Here is a 24,651-nt window from a genome sequence, read left to right as displayed (position 1 = left end):
ATTAAAAGTACCATGCATATGAGGGACTTTGACTTATTTATAAGTACACATAAATTTGAAACAAAAGTAAAAATTTGATCAAAATCATATTTTTTGAAACGGTTTTTATAACAAAAAATTTTCATTTCAATAAAAAGCATAACAGTAAGATATATTAAAATTGAGGGGTAAATATTGCTTTAGTAACGGAGGGCCCGGCTGCTTACGACTTTTTTTTATTTTTATTACGACAATAAAGAAATTGTATTAATTAGTTTTACGATAAAATAATTATAAAGTAATAATGTCACATTTAAAAAAAAAACATCATGCCATTCCCATGATGTGCTATGATTTATTTATGATTAAAAAAAGTATGGTGCCATATACGCATACGAACCTCTATATACAAATAGTATAATAAACTAATTGGCTCCTGCAAGAATTTCGTTTAAAGGAATATAAATATTTTTATATTTTCGTTATTTATAGGAATATAAATTTGAAATAGGTCACAAGATACTAAACCAAAATCTGACTTTAAACTCAGCCAATTACAAACTGACAATTAGGGCCGATTATTAGTATTTTGCATAGCGTCAGAAGTCTATGCCGCCTTTCGGCCGCCATTTATTCACTCTACCTTTTATAGTTTCGGAAAAAATGGACACCAAAGTTTTGTCCAAATTTACCCTCACGGGTAATCAGTGGCGTTTACGAAAAATTGTTTGAATCAAAAGTTGTTTATTTTTTTTATAAGGAACATTTTTTATGTTTAAGCTTTTGTTCTATCTTTTGTTCTAACGGCTTAAAAGACAGATCCTACGGACGTAACACCCGAATGACAAGCCTCACTTTTTACGTCCTTAGCACGCCATCGATACCAAACTTTTGTTCGTAGCGTCAATATTTTTAAGCGTTACAAACTTGAGACTAAACTTAGTATACCTTGATATATATTACATAAATACAAGGTATAATTAGCATGATTGCACTCTGTAGGCTTCTAGTACTCACAACGGGGCGTTATCACACTCTTTGAGAAAGACTGCTGTATACAGATGTGAAAAAGTAATAATCATAACAAGATCATTATTATGATACATATAATTGTCTGTTGTTTTATGAAAATAAAACTTGTTTTTCGATGTTTCGATTAATTCTATCTCAAAATAATATCTGACCACTATACTATCTATAATATAACACTTTGTTTATAGTATTTATTGATTTAGTATACTGAAAATAGTGAAATACAAAAAGCTTTCTTTACCTACGCCAGTGAGATAAGAAATACTTTTATCACTCAGTATGCGTGGGAAAAATAATTCATTAACGCACTAGGAGTGGGGTAGGGGCCTTAATGCATCCATTAACGCACTAGTATCGTAATGAATTCATTAAAACACTCCAAATTATCATGTATGAGTTTATATATGAGATTTTTTTAACTATAAGCTTAGTGAAAGAAAATTCTATTTTTCATTATGCTTATTAACCCAGCATTCGCGTTATGAGCATTTTACTCACGCTTGATTTAAAACATAAATAACTTTTATTTTTCAAATGGTATATGTGGTTGTAACTTTTTCTATCTTCATATAATTTTATTTATTTTCGAATTATGAATTTTTAAACCTATCTACAGTTTTAAAAGTGTATATAAGTTCTTTATAAATTGTGAGAATTTTTCTCATTATGAGAGTAAAAGTGTAAACAAAAAAATTTTAACATCGGAAATTTTCGGACCTGTTCGTGTATTTTCGTTAGTTTAATATAAGTCGTACTCAGTAAATTAAAAAAGCTTGTGAGAGAAGTATGGTGAAATTAGTTAAAATGAATTGAATTATTTAGATTATTTCTCTGCTCTAATATAGATTATTTCACTCACAAATATCATTCAATAATCACGTTATCAAACTATTTGTAATTAGCTAGGACTTATAAACACAATACAAAAAGTTTCATTAAAATCGGTTAGTTTCCGGTTTCTTTTTCAATGCATTCCGGTTTATTAACTATACTAATTCTAGAAAACCATAAAAATATTAATGTGAATTTATAGATAATCAGTTGCTACTTTCAGCATACTAATAGCTGGACTAAACGATAGTTCTAGGAGAGCAATTATTTTATTTACATTATTCACAAGCTTTTTTTATTTAATTTTTTTTTTTGTGTAACAATGACTTCCAGTGTGAAGATTACTGTCGTCAGTGACAACATTTATTATTAATTATTAAATTTTATGGATTTTTCTCAATATAGTTCGGGAGTTAAAGTAAATTAGTTTATTTACCCGTGAGATAAACAAATTAGGCTAGAACGTAAGTTCGAAAAATCGGAGGATTTGTCTGAACTATACGGCCTGCTGAAATTTTTTAGACAGATTCGTTTTTCTCAAAATTGTGGTTATATATCGGGTCACCCTTATTTTTGATCATAAATTACATCTATTTCTAGAATTTCAACTCAATTCCTTCATTATTCAAAAATTTATCAGAAAAAGTGGAAAATATGAGTTAACAGCGGTTTTCTTGCGATTTTGATGTTATTTTGAGCAATCCTTCGATAGCAGGCCAGGTCGATGCACAAATTCTTAACAAACAAATTTTTATTCGCCACAATCCGATCAATAGAAGCAGAGATATTCAAGAAAACGTCAACAAAGAAAACATTGTAGAGATAAAGCTGCATGCAAAAGGTCGCGTGGATCAAGAAACGATCGAAATGGAAAACTCATTTTTTGTATTTTTTACAACAAAACAACCCATTAAAAATAAATTAGCCATTTGCAAAAATTTATCGAATTTAATATCAAAATCCGCTAGATTTATCCAACTATATCTTTATAATTTATAGCTCATGTGTTATTCTGACGTATGAGCTAAATTATTGTCAAGTTTCATTCAAATCCACTCAGTAGTTTTTAAGTGAAAGCGTAACAAACAACCTTACTTCCACATTTAAAATATACTAGAGTGTTACCCACCCGCTTCACTGGGTTTAAAAGTAAAGATCGATAAAGATTGCTCTCGCTTATCCTCTTTCTATTATTCGAAATAATGATAAGGATTGTTTTACACAGGTTAAACATATGTATGGTTTTCTATTTTTTTAAATGTTTAGTAGTCGTAATTATTCATTGATTATATCAGAAAAGATGGACGTGAAATATTTTATATTGACTATTTTTACAGAAATCTGTAATTTATGGTAATGTCAAATGACTACTTTTACAGAAATCTGTAATGTGTGGTAATGTCAAATTAAATTAATTTTTAAATTTTTGTTTTTGTTATTAATATATCTTTATAAATTATATCTCATGTGTTGTTCTGAAGTATGAGCTACATTGCTGTACAGTTTTATAAAAAACCATTCGCTAGTTTTAGCGTGAAAGCGTAACAAACAAACAAACAAACATGCTTACTTTCGCATTTATAATATATAGAGATAGAGATAGGAATAGGGATACAAGGTCAGTAGTTCGACAATGTCGTTACAGGTTATTTCAACAATTAACTCCGTCGATTGTTTATTTTAAGTTGTTTTTATTTAGGTAGTATGAGAAGTGTTAGCTTCACAGAAGTTCTCTAGACAAACAACTTAATAACAATGCACAACACACAACTTCTAACAATATTATTGTAAAAGTATATTCAGTTGCCAATAATAATAATAATAATAATACTTTAGCTAACAACTTCTAGCCATTAAACCTGTAGCTATGTAGCTATAGTTAGCTTCATCAACTGTTTGTTAAAAGTAACAAATAAAATTACAGTACGTACGCGTTCAAGTATTATTGTAAACTTCACATCAGAGTTACTTTACTCTCTCTGTTGTAAAATAACTACATTCAATATTTATTTCAGTATGATCAAGACAGTTCTTCTGAAAAGAACTGTTCTTATTTTCTTAAAATAATAATAAAAAAAATTATATTTTTATAAATTTATAAATACTAATTATAAATCGCGTTCGTTGTTGTGCTTGGGAGAGAAAAAAAAACAATTACATCGCGTCGCGTTACTCGTTTTTATAAATTTTATATAGTTTTTCGTGATTTTATTTACAAAAAAATTTTTAAGTGAATTTTTCTACGAAATAAGTGTTTGGAAGAATTTTTGATTGTTTCTATTCTCTTTTCAGAATTTTTGTTTGTTTGTTAATGTAAGTTTTAATTAATTTTAAAAAATACAACATAAATCATAGTTTCTAGAAGGAATATTTTTGAATTGTTTAACTTTTATATTGTTTATATTTTATAATTTAAAAAAATTTACATAAAAAATAGAAAAATTTTTATTATCATTTTGATATTTGAAAAATTATTATAAGAATTATTAAATCATGAAAGAATGTTTGAAAATTAAAAAATAAATTAAATTTTTTTATATCAATTTTTGTATATTTACACATTTTTGCTTTTTATTATTTTTTTTTTTTTATAACGTTTAATGTGGTAGACATGTTAAGAGCTTGAAAAAGTTTCATAAATAACACGAAACGTTGTGATACGTTGATTGTTGAATTATTTTTGTCAAAATACAAGTAAATTTTTTCTTTTTTCAATATAAATGAATTATTTTTTGGTGAACTCTATAAGTTATCACTTTTTATAAATATCTAAAATCTATTTATCATTATTTTATTTTTTATTTTTTTTTAAATATATTTATTATTTTGTATTTCAAACAGATAATGTCATTTATACAGTAAATAATTAATTAGTAAAATAAAATAGAAATTTTGTTATTATTAACGTTAAATTCTGATATTTTTTTATGTGCATGTAGAAATTTAAAATGGATAATTGTTTTTCGAGTTTACCCCTTTTTAACCGACTTCAAACAAAAACGGAGGAGGTTATCAATTCGACTGTATTTTTTTTTAATGTTTGCTACCTCAGAACTTTTGACTGGGTGAACCGATTTTGATGATTCTTTATGTTGTTCTGAAAGCTGGTGCTTCCCGTTTGGTCCCATTTCATTTTGGTCTAGTTCTGACAACGGCATCCATTAGAAAATCATAAAAGTCTTAAATTTACAAGTATGCACGACAAGAGGACGAATAACTCAATATCACTTCGATGATTCTTTTTTAGTGAAAAATTAGTTAGTGTACTTCAGATTCACTAAAAATCACAAAATAAAAAAAAACTTTTAACAAAAAGAAAACCGACTTCAAAAGAAAAATTTTTCCAAAACAAATTAAAATGCACTAAAAAGTAAACAAATAATGATAATATAATGGAGTTAAAATTATTGTTATTTTTGGAGTCGGTGTCAGCCAAGCTAATATAGCAAACTGTTCTGTCAGAGTTGTTTCCTTGGCTGTCACCGACTCCAAAAATAACAATAATTTTAACTCCATTATATTATCATTATTTGTTTACTTTTTAGTGCATTTTAATTTTTTTTGAAAAATTTTTCTTTTGGACTCGGTTTTCTTTTTGTTAAAAGTTTTTTTTTATTATTATTTGTAAAGCGGAGCTAATATATTGCGGGTAAAATAAAAACTATTTTCTCTATACTGTCAGATTTCAGAATAAATTTTAAAAATCGTTTATCACTCTTGTTTGATTTTTTTTTGGGAAATATATTAATAAGGGTCTCGAGGCTGAATGAATTCTGCCACTATTTTAAAATAGATCAATTTTTATGGGAAAAGTTTTTTGGAACTTTAATTACCTATTTTTTTTTTTATTAATATTATTATTATTATTTTTTTCTTTTTTTTTTTGTGAATAAAATATATTTCTTTTAGCTATTTTGTTTTCGCTTGTACGAATGTACGAATTAACAATTTTTATATTACTTATCACTATAGTGATTAGATTTTCTAATAATTTACTGAAATTTTGCAAATTTGCCAAATAATTTAATAATTTATTTTACTGAAACTTTTCGATTTTAAAACAAAATTCTGTTGAACTAATTAAATTTTTGATTATTGTTAAATATGTCTCTCATTTATTAATTTTTATTAATGGTTTTGGCATTAACATGATTAGGATAAGTGGCTTTCTCATTTCTCAACTACCGAATACCTCATTCATGAATCAGAGGTTCATGATATTTTGCTTCGTTTAAAAATTATAATAGCAAAATATCAAAATATATTCGGATTTTAAACAAATTATGTAATTAGAGTATTTATTTTTCTAAGTAATTATTTTATCTACACTAAAATGACTTTTTTTTCTTGTAATGGATAACTTCAAAAAACTACTGGATGGATTTTAAAATTTTTTTCACCATTATTAAAGTTACAGTATCAGCGAGTAACATGAGCTGTATTTTATTTTAAAAAAATTATGAGAACAAGGGAAATGAATGCTAAAGAATTGTAGGGGAATTGCCTAGGGAATCAGGTGGAAAACTGCTAATTAAAGTATAAAAATATTAAGCATACGATATTTTGCTTGGTTTTTTGAAAATGTTATAGGAAAACAGTGAAATTTATTCGAATTTTTCACTATTATGTACAGGGATTTTATTGTAATTGTTCCGAAAACTCGAATCGAAATTTTCAGCTTATATCTTTGTATGTTTCATGACTAGGATAATGCATAACTAGGAACATCATTTAAACTTTTGTTCTATCTCTAACAAGACGGATCTCTCCATGCTATTTTCAGCTTGATATCTCTTTTCATTTTTGAGTTATCGTGTCCACAGATAGAAGGACAGATAGACAGATGAACGGAAAGCGGAAATGAAGTCTTTAAGTGATTTTATGAGCACCCATATCAAAATTTTGTTTGTAGCATCAATATTTTGAAGCGTTACAAACTTGGGACTAAACTTAGTATACCTTTTAGGCAGTTGTGGAGAGATATTTTCATAATCTGGAAAATTGAATGTATCCACCATAAGAATTGCATTCACATGAAGAGCTTATTCCAAGAGTGTAATTGGCTACTGAAAAAGTAGAATTTATAGGAAAAAAATATGAATTATTTATTTTTTCTGCTATTATTTTAAATATTTTTTAAAATACAAAAGTATAATTATTCATAATATTTTTGTTCAGAATATGGAAGTTAAATATTAAATTTTTTAATATTTATGTTAAAAAAAATAATATAATATAAACAATTTAAAAAAATAAATAATAAATTGTTGCTATTGAAATAACACCTTGAAATGTGTATCAAAAGTGTTTTGAATGTTCGCATTTGTTTTATTACGCTGCGTTGGGTATCTTCAGGCAGGGCCGTATTTAACCTCTTCGAGGCCTTGAGCACATAAGGAACGCGGAACATTTTTTTCTTTTGCTAATCTTCATCTGAAAGCTTGATCGAGAATTCACTCCATTTTCTATGGCTATGGTCACGTCATTACTGACATACAGAAAAAAGATAGGCTCACTTTAGCTTATTTGTTAAGGGGGAAAAAACTCTCAATTTTTACTTATTTTATTTCCAAACACGCCCCCCCCCCTTATTTCCAACCGCTCTCTCATCTATCTCGAAAGATCTGCCACGCCATATATATGCCCTATGAAAGAAAATGTTATCAAATCAGGACCTTATCTACTTGGCAGAGAGAGAGTTAATATGTATGGGTTTTAGTTAGTGCGGACAAATTTTTTGAAAAAAATGCACAATAATTTTAAAGAAATAAAAATTGATTTATTGCCGACGATTTCTAAACATAATTGTTCTCAAGGAAAATTATTGATAGAATTATTTACTTACTTTTTTTTTTGTATATTTTTTTGATATTGATTCTATTATTTGCTAACTCTGCAACCCACCTATATTTAAATAAAAAATTAATCGACCTCGAAACTGACAAGTTAAGAAATATTTTCCCAAAAAAAAAAAATAATAATAATAATTATATCAATTTCTCACAGTTTTCTCGATGCTTGATAAATACAAATTTTTACGACCGCAACCGTCCCTGTATTATCCAACGGAACTAAGCTACTAATATATACACACTTTTTTTTATATTTTTTGTTTTTATTTAAATATTTAATTAAAATATTAATATGTTTCAAATTGTTTTTTTTTATCGTTTTGATAATTTGCCAAAAAAAATTTTTTTTTTTTATAAACATTTTTGTATTGTTGGTGTTTTGAAAAAAAAAATTGTTTTCTTTTTTCATTATTTATTATTCTTTTCTTTTTGTAATAATATTTATTTTTATTAATCCTGCCTTGTTGGTTATATTTTATATTCATAACAAACTAGATGACCTGCTCGAAATTACGATACTTCCAAGTAGATCCAACCAAGTATGCAAAATATAGAATTTTTTATTTAATAAAGTTATAGAAAATCATTTAAAAAAATCATTTATTTCTGATCATTTTTCCTGTAAAACTAATATTTACAGTTTATGAATTTCTATAACATTAAAAAAAATTATTGATTATTATAAAAATATAAAGACACAACAAAAATTGAATCAAAATATGAAAAAAATGTTTAAATAAGTAAAATTATTATTCATATATTTTAAAAGTACCTATGTATGTATGATGTCTGTTAAAATTTTTATCATAAACTGTGCCTAATAAAAATAATAAAATATAATAAAAATTTATGAACAAAAATTTTTTTTTCGGCAATAAAAAATAATATAATTCATTTTAATTAAAAATATTGCATGCATTTTTATATGCATTATTTAAAAAATAAAATAATTTATTACTTATTTAGATATGAATTCCCACCGTAACTTTAAAAATATTATATTATTATGTTTTATATCATATAAGCGCGTTTTATGATAAATTTATGATAAAATTTGGATGTGATAGAGCAAAATTAAATTTTTTGATCCTGATGACGTCATAAAGTTAAAAAATTTGATTTTTTTGATAACACAAGCATCCGATTTTATTGGAATTTTTTTGAAACCCACTAATTTTGGCTCGAACTTTTCAGCTTTTATGTCAGTTTTTTGCTAACTATCACTTATGTGCTTAATTCCGGGACGAGGACTCCACATTCTTGAAATATTTTATAGCTAGATTAATTTTGACCACAAATTTGAAAAGTATGACCCAAATTTAGTAGGATTACATACTTGATTTATTAAAATTGGATAAATTTTGGATGTGATAGAGCAAAATTAAATTTTTTGTTTTAAACCCAACCCAACCCAACAGTTAAAAAATATATAATTTCGGTATATAAATTCGATTTTTTTGATAACACAGGCAAATTTGATCCGATCTTATTGGAATTTTTTTTGAAACCCACTATTTTTGGGTTATTCTTTTCGGCTGTGATGTCAGTTATTCGCTAGCTATCACACATGTGCTAATTTCCGATACCAGGACTCTAAATTCTTGAAACCTATTATAGCTAGAGTAAGTTTGATCCCAAATTTGAAAAATTTGACCTAAATTTAGTAGGATTACATACTTGGTTTATCAAAATTGGATCTGATAGAGCAAAATTAAATATTTTGGATTCTGATGACGTCATGAAGTTAAAAAATTCGATTTTTTTGATAACACAGGCAAATATGATCCGATCTTATTGAACTTTTTGTTGAAACCCACTAATTTTGGGTCATTCTTTTCAGCTGGAATTTTAGCTTTTCGCTAGGTATCACACATGTGCTTAATTCCGGGACCACATTCCTGAAACCTATTATAGCTAGATTAATCTCAAATTTGAAAATTATGACATAATGGATCAAATTTGTTAGTAAACTCACTTGTTCCAAATACCAAATACCGTCTTACCTTATATATGCTTCAATATGAATTTATTTGAACAATATAAATAATATTTAATATATATAATTAATAAAATACTGTATTTAGAAGTTTGAAGCAGTATATTATGTTATGACGGAAATATATTTTTTTTGAAAATTAATATTATGATATTGTTGTAATGTTAGATTGATGGCCAACCAAATTAAACAGAGAATAAATATAATAATGCATTTATTAATATAATAATATGTTATTTTTCTTATACATTATACATGTGTTGTGCGAAATACACGAATTGTATTATTCAATAAATTTTTGACCACAATGTAACAATACAATTTATATTAAAACAAAATTCAGATACTTTGTATGTAATTATATTATGATGTCGTTTACGAATGAAATTGCTTCTGATTTAGATTTGAACTAATCATTAAAAAAGGCTTACGTAATTGATGAATGGCCCCTAAACGCTTACGCCAGAATCAATGGTTTTTTTAGGTGTGTTATCGCCTGTTAATGATGTTCGATTGCCCATATACCAAACTACCAGAATAGGGTATATTCATGCGATTTTTAAAAAGATATGAAAATGCCGTAAAAGAGATGACACAAAGTAAAATTTAAAATTGGCAAAGAAATACGATTGATATATGTATTTTAAGCTACTAATTAGAGACATCAAACATAGTATTTGACGTCATAATGTTTACCATAAGAACTCCATGTTAAATTCTGTTTTGCAAGAAAGAGGTACAAACAAATCTTTGATGGCTTTTATCTTGGTTGTTTTTATTGTTATTCGAAATATAAATTTTCTCTGCTGCTGGTGACATAAATGAGCTTTTATAAAAGCAAAAAAAAAAAAAATAATGTGAGCCGTCACGGGAAGCCTGGCAGATGTGAAGAAACATCGACATTATTTTGTAAAAGTAATATGCAGAAAAGAACAGAATGTGATAGGAACTAAATATGTCATAATGATAAAATAAAATATTACGATTTTTTTTCCAGATAACGATGACTATTCATTGAATAAACATTTATTTTCATTAAATACAAGAATTTACGAATTTATTTCGAATCGTGACTACTTAATTCGTTTAATCAGTGACTTCGGTAATAGTTATATTCGATGTTGCCTCTGAGGACGGTATTACTGTGACAATTGGTCGATGGTAACTGAAGTATGTTACAAAAGTATTGGACATAACATAATCAAGATATCTAATAAATACAGCATCTATTGTACACACTACTGCATATAGACTGTATACATATACCATCATATAGCTACTACTACTGTCTACACACTACTGCATATGGACTGTATGTTTAAACTATCATATAGCGTGGCGACGCCAGAAATCGGTTTTACGTACGGCTATAGATGTTTCACATCAAAAATTAATACATATTCCCTATTGTTTGATCAGGTAAACAACATGAAGTGATTAAAATTCCCCAATGGTTAAATTCGGTTATTTCGTTTTAACTGACATAATGCGTTTAGTTTAAAAATACGTATACTTATTCGTAGCAGAGCAATAATAGCACATGCCATACCACACACAAGCTAGCTAATAAGTTATTGATGAATCAATATTTACTTAGTAATTTCATTTTCTTTGTTTTATTAGACAAAATTTACATATTTTAATTATTTGTCATCAGATGTTTTATTATTATTAATTTTTTACTATATTTAAGGTAGTTCTGTCTTAAAATATAGTCCAAATGCTTAATAATCTGTCATCCAATGGCCCGGATTTACTGGAGTCCCAATTTCGACGAGCAAAAACTAGTAAACAACTTTTCCTTTGATATATAAGTTTTTTTCGCTGTTGTCTTACAGTTTTTTTTTGTACAAACATGATTCTCAAACATTGAATTTGCACTGAATATTTAATTGGTTTTGATTGTATCAAATTTCACTGAAGAGCGGTCATTTTCAAAAATTTAAAATTATAAAAAATAGGTTTCAAACTACAAAAGAACAAAACCTATCTATCAAAGTTATTTCTACTTAGCATTGAAAATGATTTACTACGGGAAATTTTCAGCGTAATCATCAACGATTTTTGGACGACAAAAGCTCGCAAGGAGGGTCCATTTGTTAACGCTATTATTTAACTTTAAATGATTCTTGTTTTTGACAATTTTTATACAGGGTGTTCAGTGACTCGATGGACATAGGTTAAGAGCGTGTTCTTTAGACAATTTTAAGTCGGAAGTGTCTTGTATACTTTTGTTCAAACCCCAATAGTTAAGGAGTTATGTGCTCTATTATTCCTCCAAAGATTATTACGACTTAAAATTGTCCAAAGAATATGCTCTTATGTTATATCTTTCGAGTCACGAAACACCCTGTATATAATTTACCAGGTGCTGTGAGAGTAAAGGTCTAGAATCCTCAAATCTTTAAAAAAAATTTAAAACCTATAACTTTAATAACCAATTTTTATACCATGTATATATGAAATATACATAGTATATTAAGTTTAGTTCCAAGTTTGTAACGCTTAAAAATAATGATGCTAGGAAAAAAATTTTGTCATAGGTGTTCATAAAATCACCTAATTAGTCCATTTCCGGTTGTCCGTCCGTCCGTCCGTCTGTGGACACGATAACTCAAAAACGAAAAAAGTTATCGAGATGAAATTTTTACAGCGTACTCAGGACGTAAAAAGTGAGGTCAAGTTCGTAAATGAGCATCATAGGTCAATTGGGTCTTGGGTCCGTAGGACCCATCTTGTAAACCGTTAGAGATAGAACAAAAGTTTAAATATAAAAAATGTTCCTTATCAAAAATTTAACAACTTTTGTTTGAAACATTTTTTCGTAAGCATCACTGTTTACCCGTGAGGGCGCCAATTAGGCGGAAATTTTATAATATGTACTATACTTGATTATCAGTTATGTATGTGTCACATGTTTGTATGTGTAATGTGATAAAGAAATCAACACTGACCATGCATGGTATTTCAACAATTAACTCAGTCAATTGTTTGTTTTCACTTGTTTTCAATTAAATTTGGGCTTTTATCTTCAAAAGTATGTATATGAGACAATTTAATCTGCTTTCAAAATAATCTGTGATGAAATCGATAATCCGTTAATCCGTTTGGGAGCTATGATATTACAAATAGGCCAATCGCCTCAAAAATATTACTAATTTTAAAAAAAAGTTCAAAGAATTTCATAATAAATTCAATTTAAAATATTATTTCACCGAAGATGACACCATCTTTTTTTCAAAGAATTCATTCAAAAATCAATTATATTTTTGGACAAACATACAATATTTTGTGTCTTAATAATATTATTTTTATGATGAATATTTATTGTGTGAATGAATTGATCATACCGGAAATCCTCCTACATAAATTATATACAAATGAATACAAATATTTTAATTTTAATTGCATACCATTTTTAAAAATAAATAAATATATGTATTTAATAATAACAATAAATGTTTATAATTAGACACTATTTAAAGAAAATTTTAATTGTGTAATTAATGTATAATATTACTCAAGTTTATTTTAATTTCATTTCTTTTTGAATTTTTATTTTTATTTTATAACTTTGTTATAGTTTATTCGCGCTGCGTTACGTTTGATATTTTATATTTCCGATCATACAAGCTTTTTTTAACTCGTTTTTTTTAGCTTCATACGTATGTTAGTATGTTAGTATGTAACGAAAACTTTGAACATGATTTTGACCCCTTTCAAAATGTCGGATTAACTCGAAATTTCACACACTTATTAAAAACCGATGACCATACAATAATTTAATAAGTTTATTTGATTATCCTGATCAGGATTTTATTTGCGCTTCCACCATATTTTATACTGAATTTTTGATAAAAAAATAAAAGTCTAAAAAATTAAAAATCACGCTTTTAAAAGGTAGAAAATTATTTCTTAAAAGACAAAAAATTATTTTATCGTAAAAAAGCGTGGGGTGCCTTTAAAGATATTTTAAAATAACTTTACTTGTACTAATATCTGTCTATAAAATATTTATAATAACTGAAATTTAGCACCCCACGCTTTTTTACGATAAAATGATTTTTTTGAATTTAATGTAATTATTTTCTAAATTTTAGTTTAGCTTACAATTAGTCAAAAAAGCGTGTTTTTTATTTTTTTTAACCTATTATTTATTTTAGCTTTTTTTATATACAGGCTCGACCGTTTTAATCTATTTGCCTAATAGCTTGCTCGTTTTCTAATTAACGAATTCAAAAATAACTTAAATAAAAGTTGTAGAGTTTGATTGGGGACATTAGGTTCTGAAATCAAACGGAATCTAATTCTCCGGGTTGCTTTAATAGCCAATTTAGGTTCTAAAAGGTAAGGGATAGAATAACACTTTAAAAATTAGGAAATTTTTCCTCATAAAATAAAAACTAAAATCACTTTAGCGTTCGGAGAAAATGCGACTTAAAATTATGTCATTTTTGCATTTAATCGAAAGAAAATACTAATAAAGTTTATCGATAATTGTAGATCAATTTCATTCAAATTTTACCCTAGAAATTGGATCCAATTTTTTTTTTATGAAGTAATGAAACACTTATTTAGTGATATATTTCGTCTTGTGGCGACTGGTCTACCATGAGTGATAATATAATATATGCTTGAAAATCTCGACCACAACGAATGAGGTAATTTTATCTGAATAACAAACAATAATATTACTTATATTTATATTTTTAAATATTTCAATAAATCGAAAAAAAATTGACAATACCAATATATTATACAAATATTCTAATGGCGAAAATAAAAAAAATTTTCAATTTTCACAAATAAGTTGTACTTGGATTATTACTACTTTAGGTGATTTTTATTGTTTTGAAATTTAAAATAAATAGATTATTAAAAAAAAACTAATTGACAATTACAAAGAAAAATAATTCAATTTCGAATTTTTTGTTGTGCATTTTCATTTTTTCGTGTACAAAAGTTACAAAAGTGTTATAAAACTCAAGTATGGCTAAAAAAATTTACATCTTTGTACTTGTTCCCAAGCACGCTATTCGCACCGTGCGTGAGTTTTATTGGAGGCGTTTCCATGGTAACGATACATTACTTTAATTATAGAATTGTATGGATGCATATATAATTGTATGGATTGCATTTATCACTTACATTGAAAATTTAATATTATTGTCTCACAAATTTAAATAAATAATTATGATAATTTACAATTGAAAAATAATATTTGTGCAATTTGATTTTTATTTTCACAATTTTTAATGCAAGTTTAATTAATTAATGTTTTTCAATAATTTTAATTTAACATTTTCTATAAGATCAACATGTAAAGAACTGCAAATTAGTCATAACAGCGTCATTTATCGCCCAAATTTTTCACTGCAAGCGCTGGCATCGATTTTATTGTCCCTACCATGACTACGCACACAACGAATATGTAGGATGAATCAAAAGTCTTCATTTTAAAAATGTCATGTTAAATTTATTTGCGATTTGACATTACTTATTTTATTCGGACTATATTCGATTAGATACGATCGTGTATAATGACTTTTGTTTGATTCATCCTGTATATTAATAGAATATAATAATTATTTGCAAAAATTAATAAATTGTTTTATGATATCATAAGTTTCATATTTTATTCATATAAGGAGGTCACGGTTTTAGTTAATATTATATAACTTTACTCTAAAACCACGAAAAAATGTTAGATATTATTATTAGGTTATTAATATAAATATGTTATTTATGACAGATTGTATTTTTATTTTTTTTATTATTATAAAACACAGTAGCAAGCAACAATATGTAAATGTTAAGAGTTATAGCTCTCAATAAAATATAAAAATATAAAATAAATATTATATTACAGCAGCGATATATGATTACTTAAGTTTTGCAAAAGTATTTAATATTACATTCATTTGTAATATGTAACGTATTAATATAATAATAATAATAATCATCATTATATTTACACCTAAATTATAGGGTTGCCAATCTAGAAGCATACATATAATCGTATAGTCTATAGTGGGTCGTATTTAAGATGAAGACATTATCATATTTTCTTTATTTATAGGAATATCGAATTGAAATTTTGCATAGCCAACCAAGGTGATAGGTTAGATAGGTTTGCCAATCTAGAAGCATACATATAATCGTATAGTCTATAGTGGGTCGTATTTAAGATGAAGACATTATCATATTTTCTTTATTTATAGGAATATCGAATTGAAATTTTGCATAGCCAACCAAGGTGATAGGTTACATTTTTTAAGATACCTAATCGAAATCAGAACTTTAAACTTCTACCTACTACAAATCGACAAATAGGGCCGATTCTTAATATTTTGCCTAGCCGTCAGAGATGGTTAAATATTTAAAAAAAACTATTTGAAAAAGTTGCAAAGAATACTTCAAGTTCTGATTTCGGTTAAGTATCTTAAAAAATGTGACTCATCACTCTGTATAACTGTGCGAAAATTTCAAATCGATATTGTATCATTTTAAAAGCGAAACACTGTATAAAGTTCGACTTTTAACTATTGAGATTATAAATATTACGTTTTCTAAATTAATCTTAAGAAATTTAGGCTTGTTATAAATTAAAACAAACCTTTAAAAACACTTCAAACACTTATAGAGGATTTATTTTATTCGTTAAAAACGCAAACTTTAACAGCTCAATTCTATAAAGAACCCCGCAAGATTTGATAAGATAATGTCTTTCTGTGAAACTGCTTCTAACCCACCCTAAAATATTCTTTGGAACATTCTGATCAAAAGCTCTCACGGACACAAAAATTTTTAATGAGTAATTTTCAAGCTACCGGCGATCAAAGCTACACAGACATTATAGTTATAAAGTCCTTGGCTCGAAAACTTCCAGATTACAAATTTTCTGGCCGTGACAGCTTTTGATCCCAACGATGCGAAAAACATTTTGGAGATGGTTTGAAAAAGTTTTACAGAAAACTATTTTTCTAGTTATATACTAAAACTATAATATATTCGCATCTTTGATTGCCCTTAGCTTGAAAAAAACTTTTGTTAAAAATTTTTGTGGTCGTGAGAGCTTTTGATCAGAATGATCCAAATAACATTTTAGGGTGGGTTAGGGAAAGTTTATCGCTCTATTAGCTCAGTTGGTTAAGGCGTAACCAATTCCGTCCGCGGTATGCTTAGGGTAGCGGGTTCGATTCCCGCCGTCGCAACAAAATTAATTTGATTAATAGTTGTGATGGGCTGGTGTAGTGAGTGCATGGTATATGCATGAAGGAGGTGCACTCAGCCCCTGAAATTAAGGAGCTGATAAATGAAACTATCAGCGGAAAGGTGGTAAAACACATATATGGTATCACATTGGGCTCTATAGCCTAAGTGTGTCCTTCGTGGACAGTCAATATAACCTAACTTAACCTAGGAAAAGTTTCAAAGAAAGCCTCTTGCGAGGTTCTTTAACACTATAAGGGGTATTCAAAAATTTACCTACTTATAAAGGGCATTAATGAGAATGCATATTCACGATTTAAAGGTAATCCTAAGAAAACTTGATTTTTTTGGAACGTCCTTGGAACAGCCAACCATATTTTGTGACACATATATCAAATTTATTGAAAGTAGAGTAAATTAATGCCTAACTATAAGCTTTTAATTAATTTTTTTTTTAATTTAATATATATCATTGATATTATAAGTACTTTATGTGAAATTTTTTTGAAACCTGTTTTTCTGTTCTGTTGACAGGAAGGTCATACTGAAATAGTGGCGCCTAAGCCATCATGATTCACGTTGACGAGTCTGATCCAGTAGGCGGTAAGTTTTTGTTTATTTATATTTTGTTTTTGTAACGTTTTTGTAAGTTGTACGTGATTTAAAGATACTTTTGACCTTACTGTATTTTTTTTCTCAAGCAAAACGTTCATTATGTATGTCTTGATGAAGTAATTTTCCTTAAATGGTATACTTTTTTTAAACAGGTAATTTGGTGGCAACTATATAATATAACATATACAGAATGTTCCAAGTTATAACAGTCGTGTTTTATCAAATGATAGATAACGTAACCTCAACACACCAATAGTCGATAAATCGTCTTTTCCTAGGTATATAAGGGTGTTGGAATTATGGAAGAAAAAGGATATTTTTACAAATATTGCCAAAACGGCTGCTTAGATAAAATGGAAAGGACCCCTGACCACTGTATATAGGAAATTCTTTCGGTCAAATGTCACGAGGACTCAGGACATTATTCTTCTTGAGATTCTAAAGAAATGTCTTAATGGGCACAAACCTCGCCAATGTGTTTTCGAGATATTCCATGTCAAAGTATGTAATTTTCATTTAATTTTAAAATGTGATAAATCATATGCAATCTCACAACTGATGACATTTAACCGAAAGCCATTTCCCATTTACACTGATCAGGGGTTCTTTAAAACACAATGCTCCAAGCATAAGTCAATGCAAAACGATATTGTATTTGCAATAAAGCCAGTGGAGCAGGGTGATGATACTACACTCATATCTCTACCGCCGGTTTTCGTAATTTATCACCATAGGCCTTAAACCATGAAGTATTCCTAGCTTAAACTGCCAAATTTCCAATTTTTCTAAGAAATGGTTTTGGCAATAAAGATTTTTTGTTTGCTTTAATAAAAGCTCGTAAATATAACAATATTTTTCGAATAACAATAAAAATAATCAAGATAAAAGCCATCAAAGATTGGTATGTTTCTCTTTCTATCAAAGAAAATTTATCATGGAGTTCTTATGCGAAAACAAATGGTATTTCAAGACCTTGTATTTAGAAAGTATTGAGAAATTGTCATTATTTTAACGTTGTCTATTATTTTATGAAGTCCCTCTGTTATAACTTGAATCACTCTGTCCTCACATCTACATGTTCTTTTTAGCTCCATGTAGTACATTAAATGAATGCAGAAAAAGATAGAGCTATTTCACCGTAATAAGAGCTTCTTTCTCTGCTTAACACTTGGTGTACTATATACCACGTTAAAAAGAACAGAAGAACTCTTTTAATAATAACTTTTTGTTATACAAAATATTCTTAATATGAAGGAAATATTATTACTTGATTTAAAAAAACAGAATTCATTCAAGTCTTACATAAAACTATTACAATGAGTCATTGCAGGCTACAAATCGAGGCATGTCTCTACTAAAAACAAAATTATATTTATAAGAATTAATCAAAATTGATCGTAGGTAAATTTTACTATTTTATTCAGGTAAAATATTGATACGTTCTCGAGTGAAGAATTTATTGATAATCAAGGAACTTGAATGATTATTTGTGTTTTTGTTTACTAGCTTGCATACAATTTTTAAACGTCAAAGTCAGTAAGATTATAATTGATGTTTATTACCAAAACCTACTTTTTGATCTCCAAATAAATTATATGTTTATTTAAACGTAAGATTTAAGGTAGTTATCGTGCTATGAGCATACTGTCAGCATTTTATATTTAGTATTGATATGATAATGCAATTGCCATCAAAATTTGAAGTCGATTGGCCTCCTCTATCTGGAGATAAACTTAATTAAAGTTTGGATCTAATTGGATCTAATTTTTAAAATACTAACTACTCCAGTATGCGAGGAGAAAAAAGACGAAAACTCTAAATTTTGACCTATAGAACCCATTTTGATGAAAATTTTGGATTAATTAGTTCACTCTCTAGATAGAAAGTTATATGGTACCGAGTGGTGCTTTTGCCCAAGTGGTATTTCTTTACCTTTCAGATGTAAATGAATACAAGTGAAATTTAAAAAACCCTCGATAATTGCGATTTATTCCTTGTAAATCGATTTTTGGAAACTTAGCTATAAAATGTTTTCAATTATTACTTATTGTTGTTGTTTACATTTTATCATGCACACGATATTTACATCATGGTCTATTCGACTATATTTTGATATAATATGTTACATACAGGCGTAAACTAAATATTGACAAATTTCTTGTCTAATAATCTTAATTAAAGAGAATTTAAAAAAAAATACACTCAAACCAGGACTCGAACCCGGACTTCTTGGATTCATGTCAAGCGCCTTTCCAATTAGGCTATTCGAGTTCTAGACACTGTTTTCAATTAAGTCGGTTCGACCTTTAGGGGTTACGATGCCACAGACCGACAGACACACACACACATAGCGATCAAACTTAGAACACCTCTTTTCTAAAAATAATGAACTACGTGACTACGGAGCAATATCTATAATCTTTTTCCATTTTGCTTATTTTTCTAGTAACCCATATATTATGAATATTTACTACAAATTATACAAATCTGGCGCCACAAGTGTTGACAGATAAAAAAAAATCATATACGTTTAAAAATTTAAAAAAATAAAAAAAACTTTTAACAAAAAGAAAACCGACTTCAAAAGAAATACTTTTCTAAAATAAATTAAAATGCACTAAAAATTAAAAAAATAACGATAATATAATGTAGTTAAAATTATTTTAGTGAATCTGAAGTACACTAACTAATTTTTCACTAAAAAAGAATCATCGAAGTGATATTGAGTTAATCGTCCTCTTGTCGTGCATACTTAATGTAAATTTAAGAGTTTTATGGTTTTCTCATGGATGCCGTTGTCAGAACTCGACCAAAATGAAATGGGACCAAACGGGAAGATAAAGAATCATCAGCTTTCAAACAGATAAAGAATCATCAAAATCGGTTCATCCAGTCAAAAGTTCTGAGGTAACAAACATAAAAAAAAAATACATACGAATTGAGAACCTCCTCCGTTTTTGTTTGAAGTCGGTTAAAAATCGAATATATTCCATTTCTTAACAGCAGGAGACAAAAATAAATAAAAAATCACTCTCGTTGAGTCTTGTGCAGAATACAAAAATAGTAATAATTAAAATTAGTAACCTTTTTATTAAAAAATTTCATTCCACAATAATATTATTATTATTTATATCAATTGAAATTATTCCATATTTGGATTAAATAATGCAAATTTATTAATAAGAAGGAAAAAAAAATAAATAAACGAAACCCACGCGGAAAATAAAATGTTCTTTTTTTGATCAAACATGATTTAAATGTTATTATCATACAACCTCCAATATATTCATTTTTTCCGTATTTTTTTGAAGCGCACTTTAATCCAAGTTTGATGTAATAATAGAGGGCCCAACATTTAAGATATTTCCAGCATAGTATTTGCAGTTCTTATTGCTAAAGCTATGGAAAATGTTTTTGCCACAAAATTTAACGTGAAATTAAATTGAACAAATAAAAACAAACAATCGACTGAGTTAATTATTGAAATACAATGTATAGACAGTGTTGATAATTCTGTCACGTTACTCATAGATATATTCCCATATAAAACATACTATATAATTTGCGCCTAATTTGCGCTCTGACGGGTAAACAGTGATGCTTACGAAAAAATGTTTCAAACAAAAGTTGTTTATTTTTATATAAGGAATATTTTTTAAACTTTTGTTCCATCTCTAACGGTTTACAAGATGGGTCCTATGGATCCAAGACGCAATTGACATATATTGCTCATTTACGAACTCGACCTCACTTTTTACGTCCTGAGTTCGCTAAAAATTTCAGCTATCTTTTTTCGTTTTTGAGTTATCGTGTTGACAAACGGACGTACGGGCGGACAACCGGAAATGGACTAATTAGGTGATTTTATGAACACCTATACTAAAATTTTGTTGGTAGTATCAATATTTGTAAGCGTTACAAACTTGGGACTAAACTTAGTATACTTTGATATATATTACATATATACATGGTATAAAAATTTAAAAGGGCTTACTATTAGATCCCAAAATTTCAGAAATTTTGACCGTATAAAACACGAGATAAGTATGCCTGTGTTCCCAATTTTGACCAATTTGCATCAAAATTAATATCGCGAAAACGAAAAAAAATATCTACATTTTTTTTTAAATTTATTTTATTCTAAAACTATTCCTTTTAACTCACCTTTTTTTCAAAATTTTATGGATTAGATTTTCTTGGAAATATAAACTAGAAGCAAGAGAAATTTTCTTTTCCACTCATCTTAACCTTGAAGAATTTTTAAATAAGTAATTACAAATAAGTTAGAAACCTTACACCGACTTTTCTCCTGAAGCGATTATTATGCTAGATATGCATTCCCAAAGACGTGTTTTATATTTTATTTATATTCAATTTTAATTAATATTTGGCACTCCAGAATTATACATAAAGAACTCTAAATAACCATAATTTGTATGTGATATAAGTAACTATGTATCGGTACCATTTAGGAAACTTCAAATAAAAGCTTTTTCGTAGATTTAACCGCTACTGTACCAGTTTTACGAAAATAGAAATGCCCAAAATTTACATTTCCAAATAATTTAATACATTCTCAAAGACCTGTTTTTGAGTTCTTGACTATTTTTTAAATTTAATTCCTCTTATCTCAAAAAAATCCGTGATTTTATAATCAGTTTTGTCATTCTGTTTACGTGCCAAAACTAAGACAGCCCATTTTTTTTTTTTGAAATTGTTTTAAACTTTCTTTAATCCATTGTTTGATTATGGTTTTCAAAATTTTACTGGGAGTTTTTCTGTTCAGAATACACTGCTTTATTGAAAATTTGGCATAGAATGGACCTTATAAAATTTTCGCAGGAACTATAAGATATTATTTGTTGGAAAAATTTAGGAATGTATAAAAATCACCTTATCGGAATTCGATTCATACTTTCGAGGTTACACTTTCTCTACTGCCTATCAAAGCATTAAATGCTTTTTCAATTGGGATTTTCATATACATAATGTTTCATAATACATAGATAAAATTTGCTAAAAATCATACAAAAAAAATGTCATGGTTGCATTGCGATTAAAAATAATTAAAACTAATATTTACGTGTCAAAAACTTTGGAAAACACCTGTCAATTATTCATTTTTTATAATAAAAATCTGCATTTTATATTTGGCACGAAACCTTTTATGCATGAGATACTCTCATACTTTTTTGACAATGAAAATATTCAATAAATTCATTACTTAAAAATTTTAATTAAACATATATAAATCAGAGTCCGATAGACTTTGTTTAAAAGTGCAACATATTAAAACTATTTTATATTTATAGCCATTCGTTAATTTGGAGGCCGTGAACTTGTTGTCGATTAGAAAATTTAATAATGAATTTAAAAGTATTTTATCAATGTTATTTTGAGACAAACTTTTTAAAATCAACCTTGCATTTTATCATTGATTACATAAAGAAATAAAAAAATCTTTTAACAAAAAGAAAACCGACTTCAAAAGAAAAACTTTTCCAAAACAAATTATTATGCATTCAAAAGTAAAAAAATAATTTATAATATAATGCAGTTAAATTTATTGTTATTTTTGGAGTCGGTGTCGGTTCTGCCAGAGTTGTTTCCTTGGCTGACACCGACTCTAAAAATAACAATAATTTTAACTACATTATATTATAAATTAATATCTGGATGACCGAGCTTTGCTCGGTATTCTTAAAAAGACACAAATTTTATCACTAATAGAAGACCGTTTTAAATGTCTCCACACAAATACCAATTTGAATGTCCCGGTAATGTATTTTATTTCATTAACTACGATATACACCAATAGATGTCAGGAAGAGTTATAATTTGCATTGTATTTCATTAACTACGACATACACCAATAGATGTCAGGAAGAGCTATAATTTGCATTGCCGGTTTCAGTTTTTCATGAAAAGACGGATAAAACGACGTTTTTTAAAAATGAAACCTTGCTAGATCGACTTTTTGCCCCAAAAAAACCCTGCATACTCATTTTCATGAAAATCGTTGGAGCCATTTCCAAGATCGTTGATATATATATATATATATATACAAGAATTGCTCGTTTAAATATATAAGATTTTTTTACTTTTTAATGCATATTAATTTGTTTTGGAAAAGTTTTTCTTTTGAAATCGGTTTTCTTTTTGTTAAAAGTTTTTTTTCTTTTGTGATTTTTAGTGAATCTGAAGTACACTAACTAATTTGTCACTAAAAAAAGAATCATCGAAATCGGTTGGCCTGATATTGAGTTATTCGTCTTCTTGTCGTGCATACTTAATTCAAATTTTAAGATTTTTATGGTTTTCTCATGGATGCCGTTGTCAGAATTGGACTAAAATGAAATGGGACCACACGGGAAGCACGAGCTTTCAAATAGATAAAGAATCATCAAAATAGGTTCATCCATTCAAAAGTTCTGAGGTAACAAACATAAAAAAAAATACAGTCGAATTGATAACCTCCTCCGTTTTTGTTCGAAGTCGGTAAAAAATATTTTAACGTCGATTAATAGGCATATTAGTCATTTTCAATAGTGCATAAGAAAGTTGTAATAAACGGTGAAAATTTGGTAAGCTTTACTCAAACGACCACATTTTAATTTTCGCGTTAAGAGTATTATCAATATTCTTAGAATATTCATTTTCTGATTTCAAATGTGGATCGCTTTGCCCAAACGCTTAAATCGAGAGAAAAGTATAACGAATATGGAGCTAGCCTCCCTGGGCCGCTGTACTATAATAACGAAATACAGGGTGGATCATTTTAATCTATGAAAGCTGATAGCTCGTTTTGGAGCTAATCAATCAAAAACAAAAGTTAAAACTAAAGTTACAGAATTTGATGGGAGACATCATGTTCTGACATCAGATTGGACTTAGTTCTTCGGGTTTCTTTAATAGCCAATTTAGATTCTAAAAAAAAGTCAGCTTTCGGAGGAAATGCGACTTCAAAATATGTCATTATTGCATTTAATCGAAAGAAAACTCGCTAAATACGGAAAAATGCTTTAGCCAAAAGTTGTCAATGGCAATATAACTTTGTTCCTACAATTATCGATAAACTTTAAGCATATTTTCCTTCGATTAAATGTAATAATGACATATTTTTTGATCGTATTT

At 27.6% G+C, this 24,651-nt stretch overlaps 1 protein-coding gene across 1 annotated transcript in view; it reads left to right on the top strand.

The window, feature by feature from the left end:
- Window positions 1-3,908: 3,908 nt before the first annotated feature.
- LOC123291076 (probable serine/threonine-protein kinase fhkE) overlaps window positions 3,909-24,651 on the top strand; it is a 72,843-nt gene continuing 52,100 nt past the window's right edge. Inside the window, exons 1-2 of the mRNA XM_044871520.1 lie at window positions 3,909-4,155; window positions 17,437-17,505. Of these exons, the coding sequence (XP_044727455.1) occupies window positions 17,472-17,505 (34 nt within the window). The 5' untranslated portion in view covers window positions 3,909-4,155; window positions 17,437-17,471. The remainder of the gene's footprint in view (window positions 4,156-17,436; window positions 17,506-24,651) is intronic.

The sequence above is a fragment of the Chrysoperla carnea genome, chromosome 1 (genome assembly GCF_905475395.1).
Source record: "Chrysoperla carnea chromosome 1, inChrCarn1.1, whole genome shotgun sequence".
Lineage (NCBI taxonomy): Eukaryota > Metazoa > Arthropoda > Insecta > Neuroptera > Chrysopidae > Chrysoperla > Chrysoperla carnea.
The sequence above is the reverse complement of the archived record's forward strand: the minus strand, read 5'-3'. Positions and strand labels throughout refer to the sequence as shown.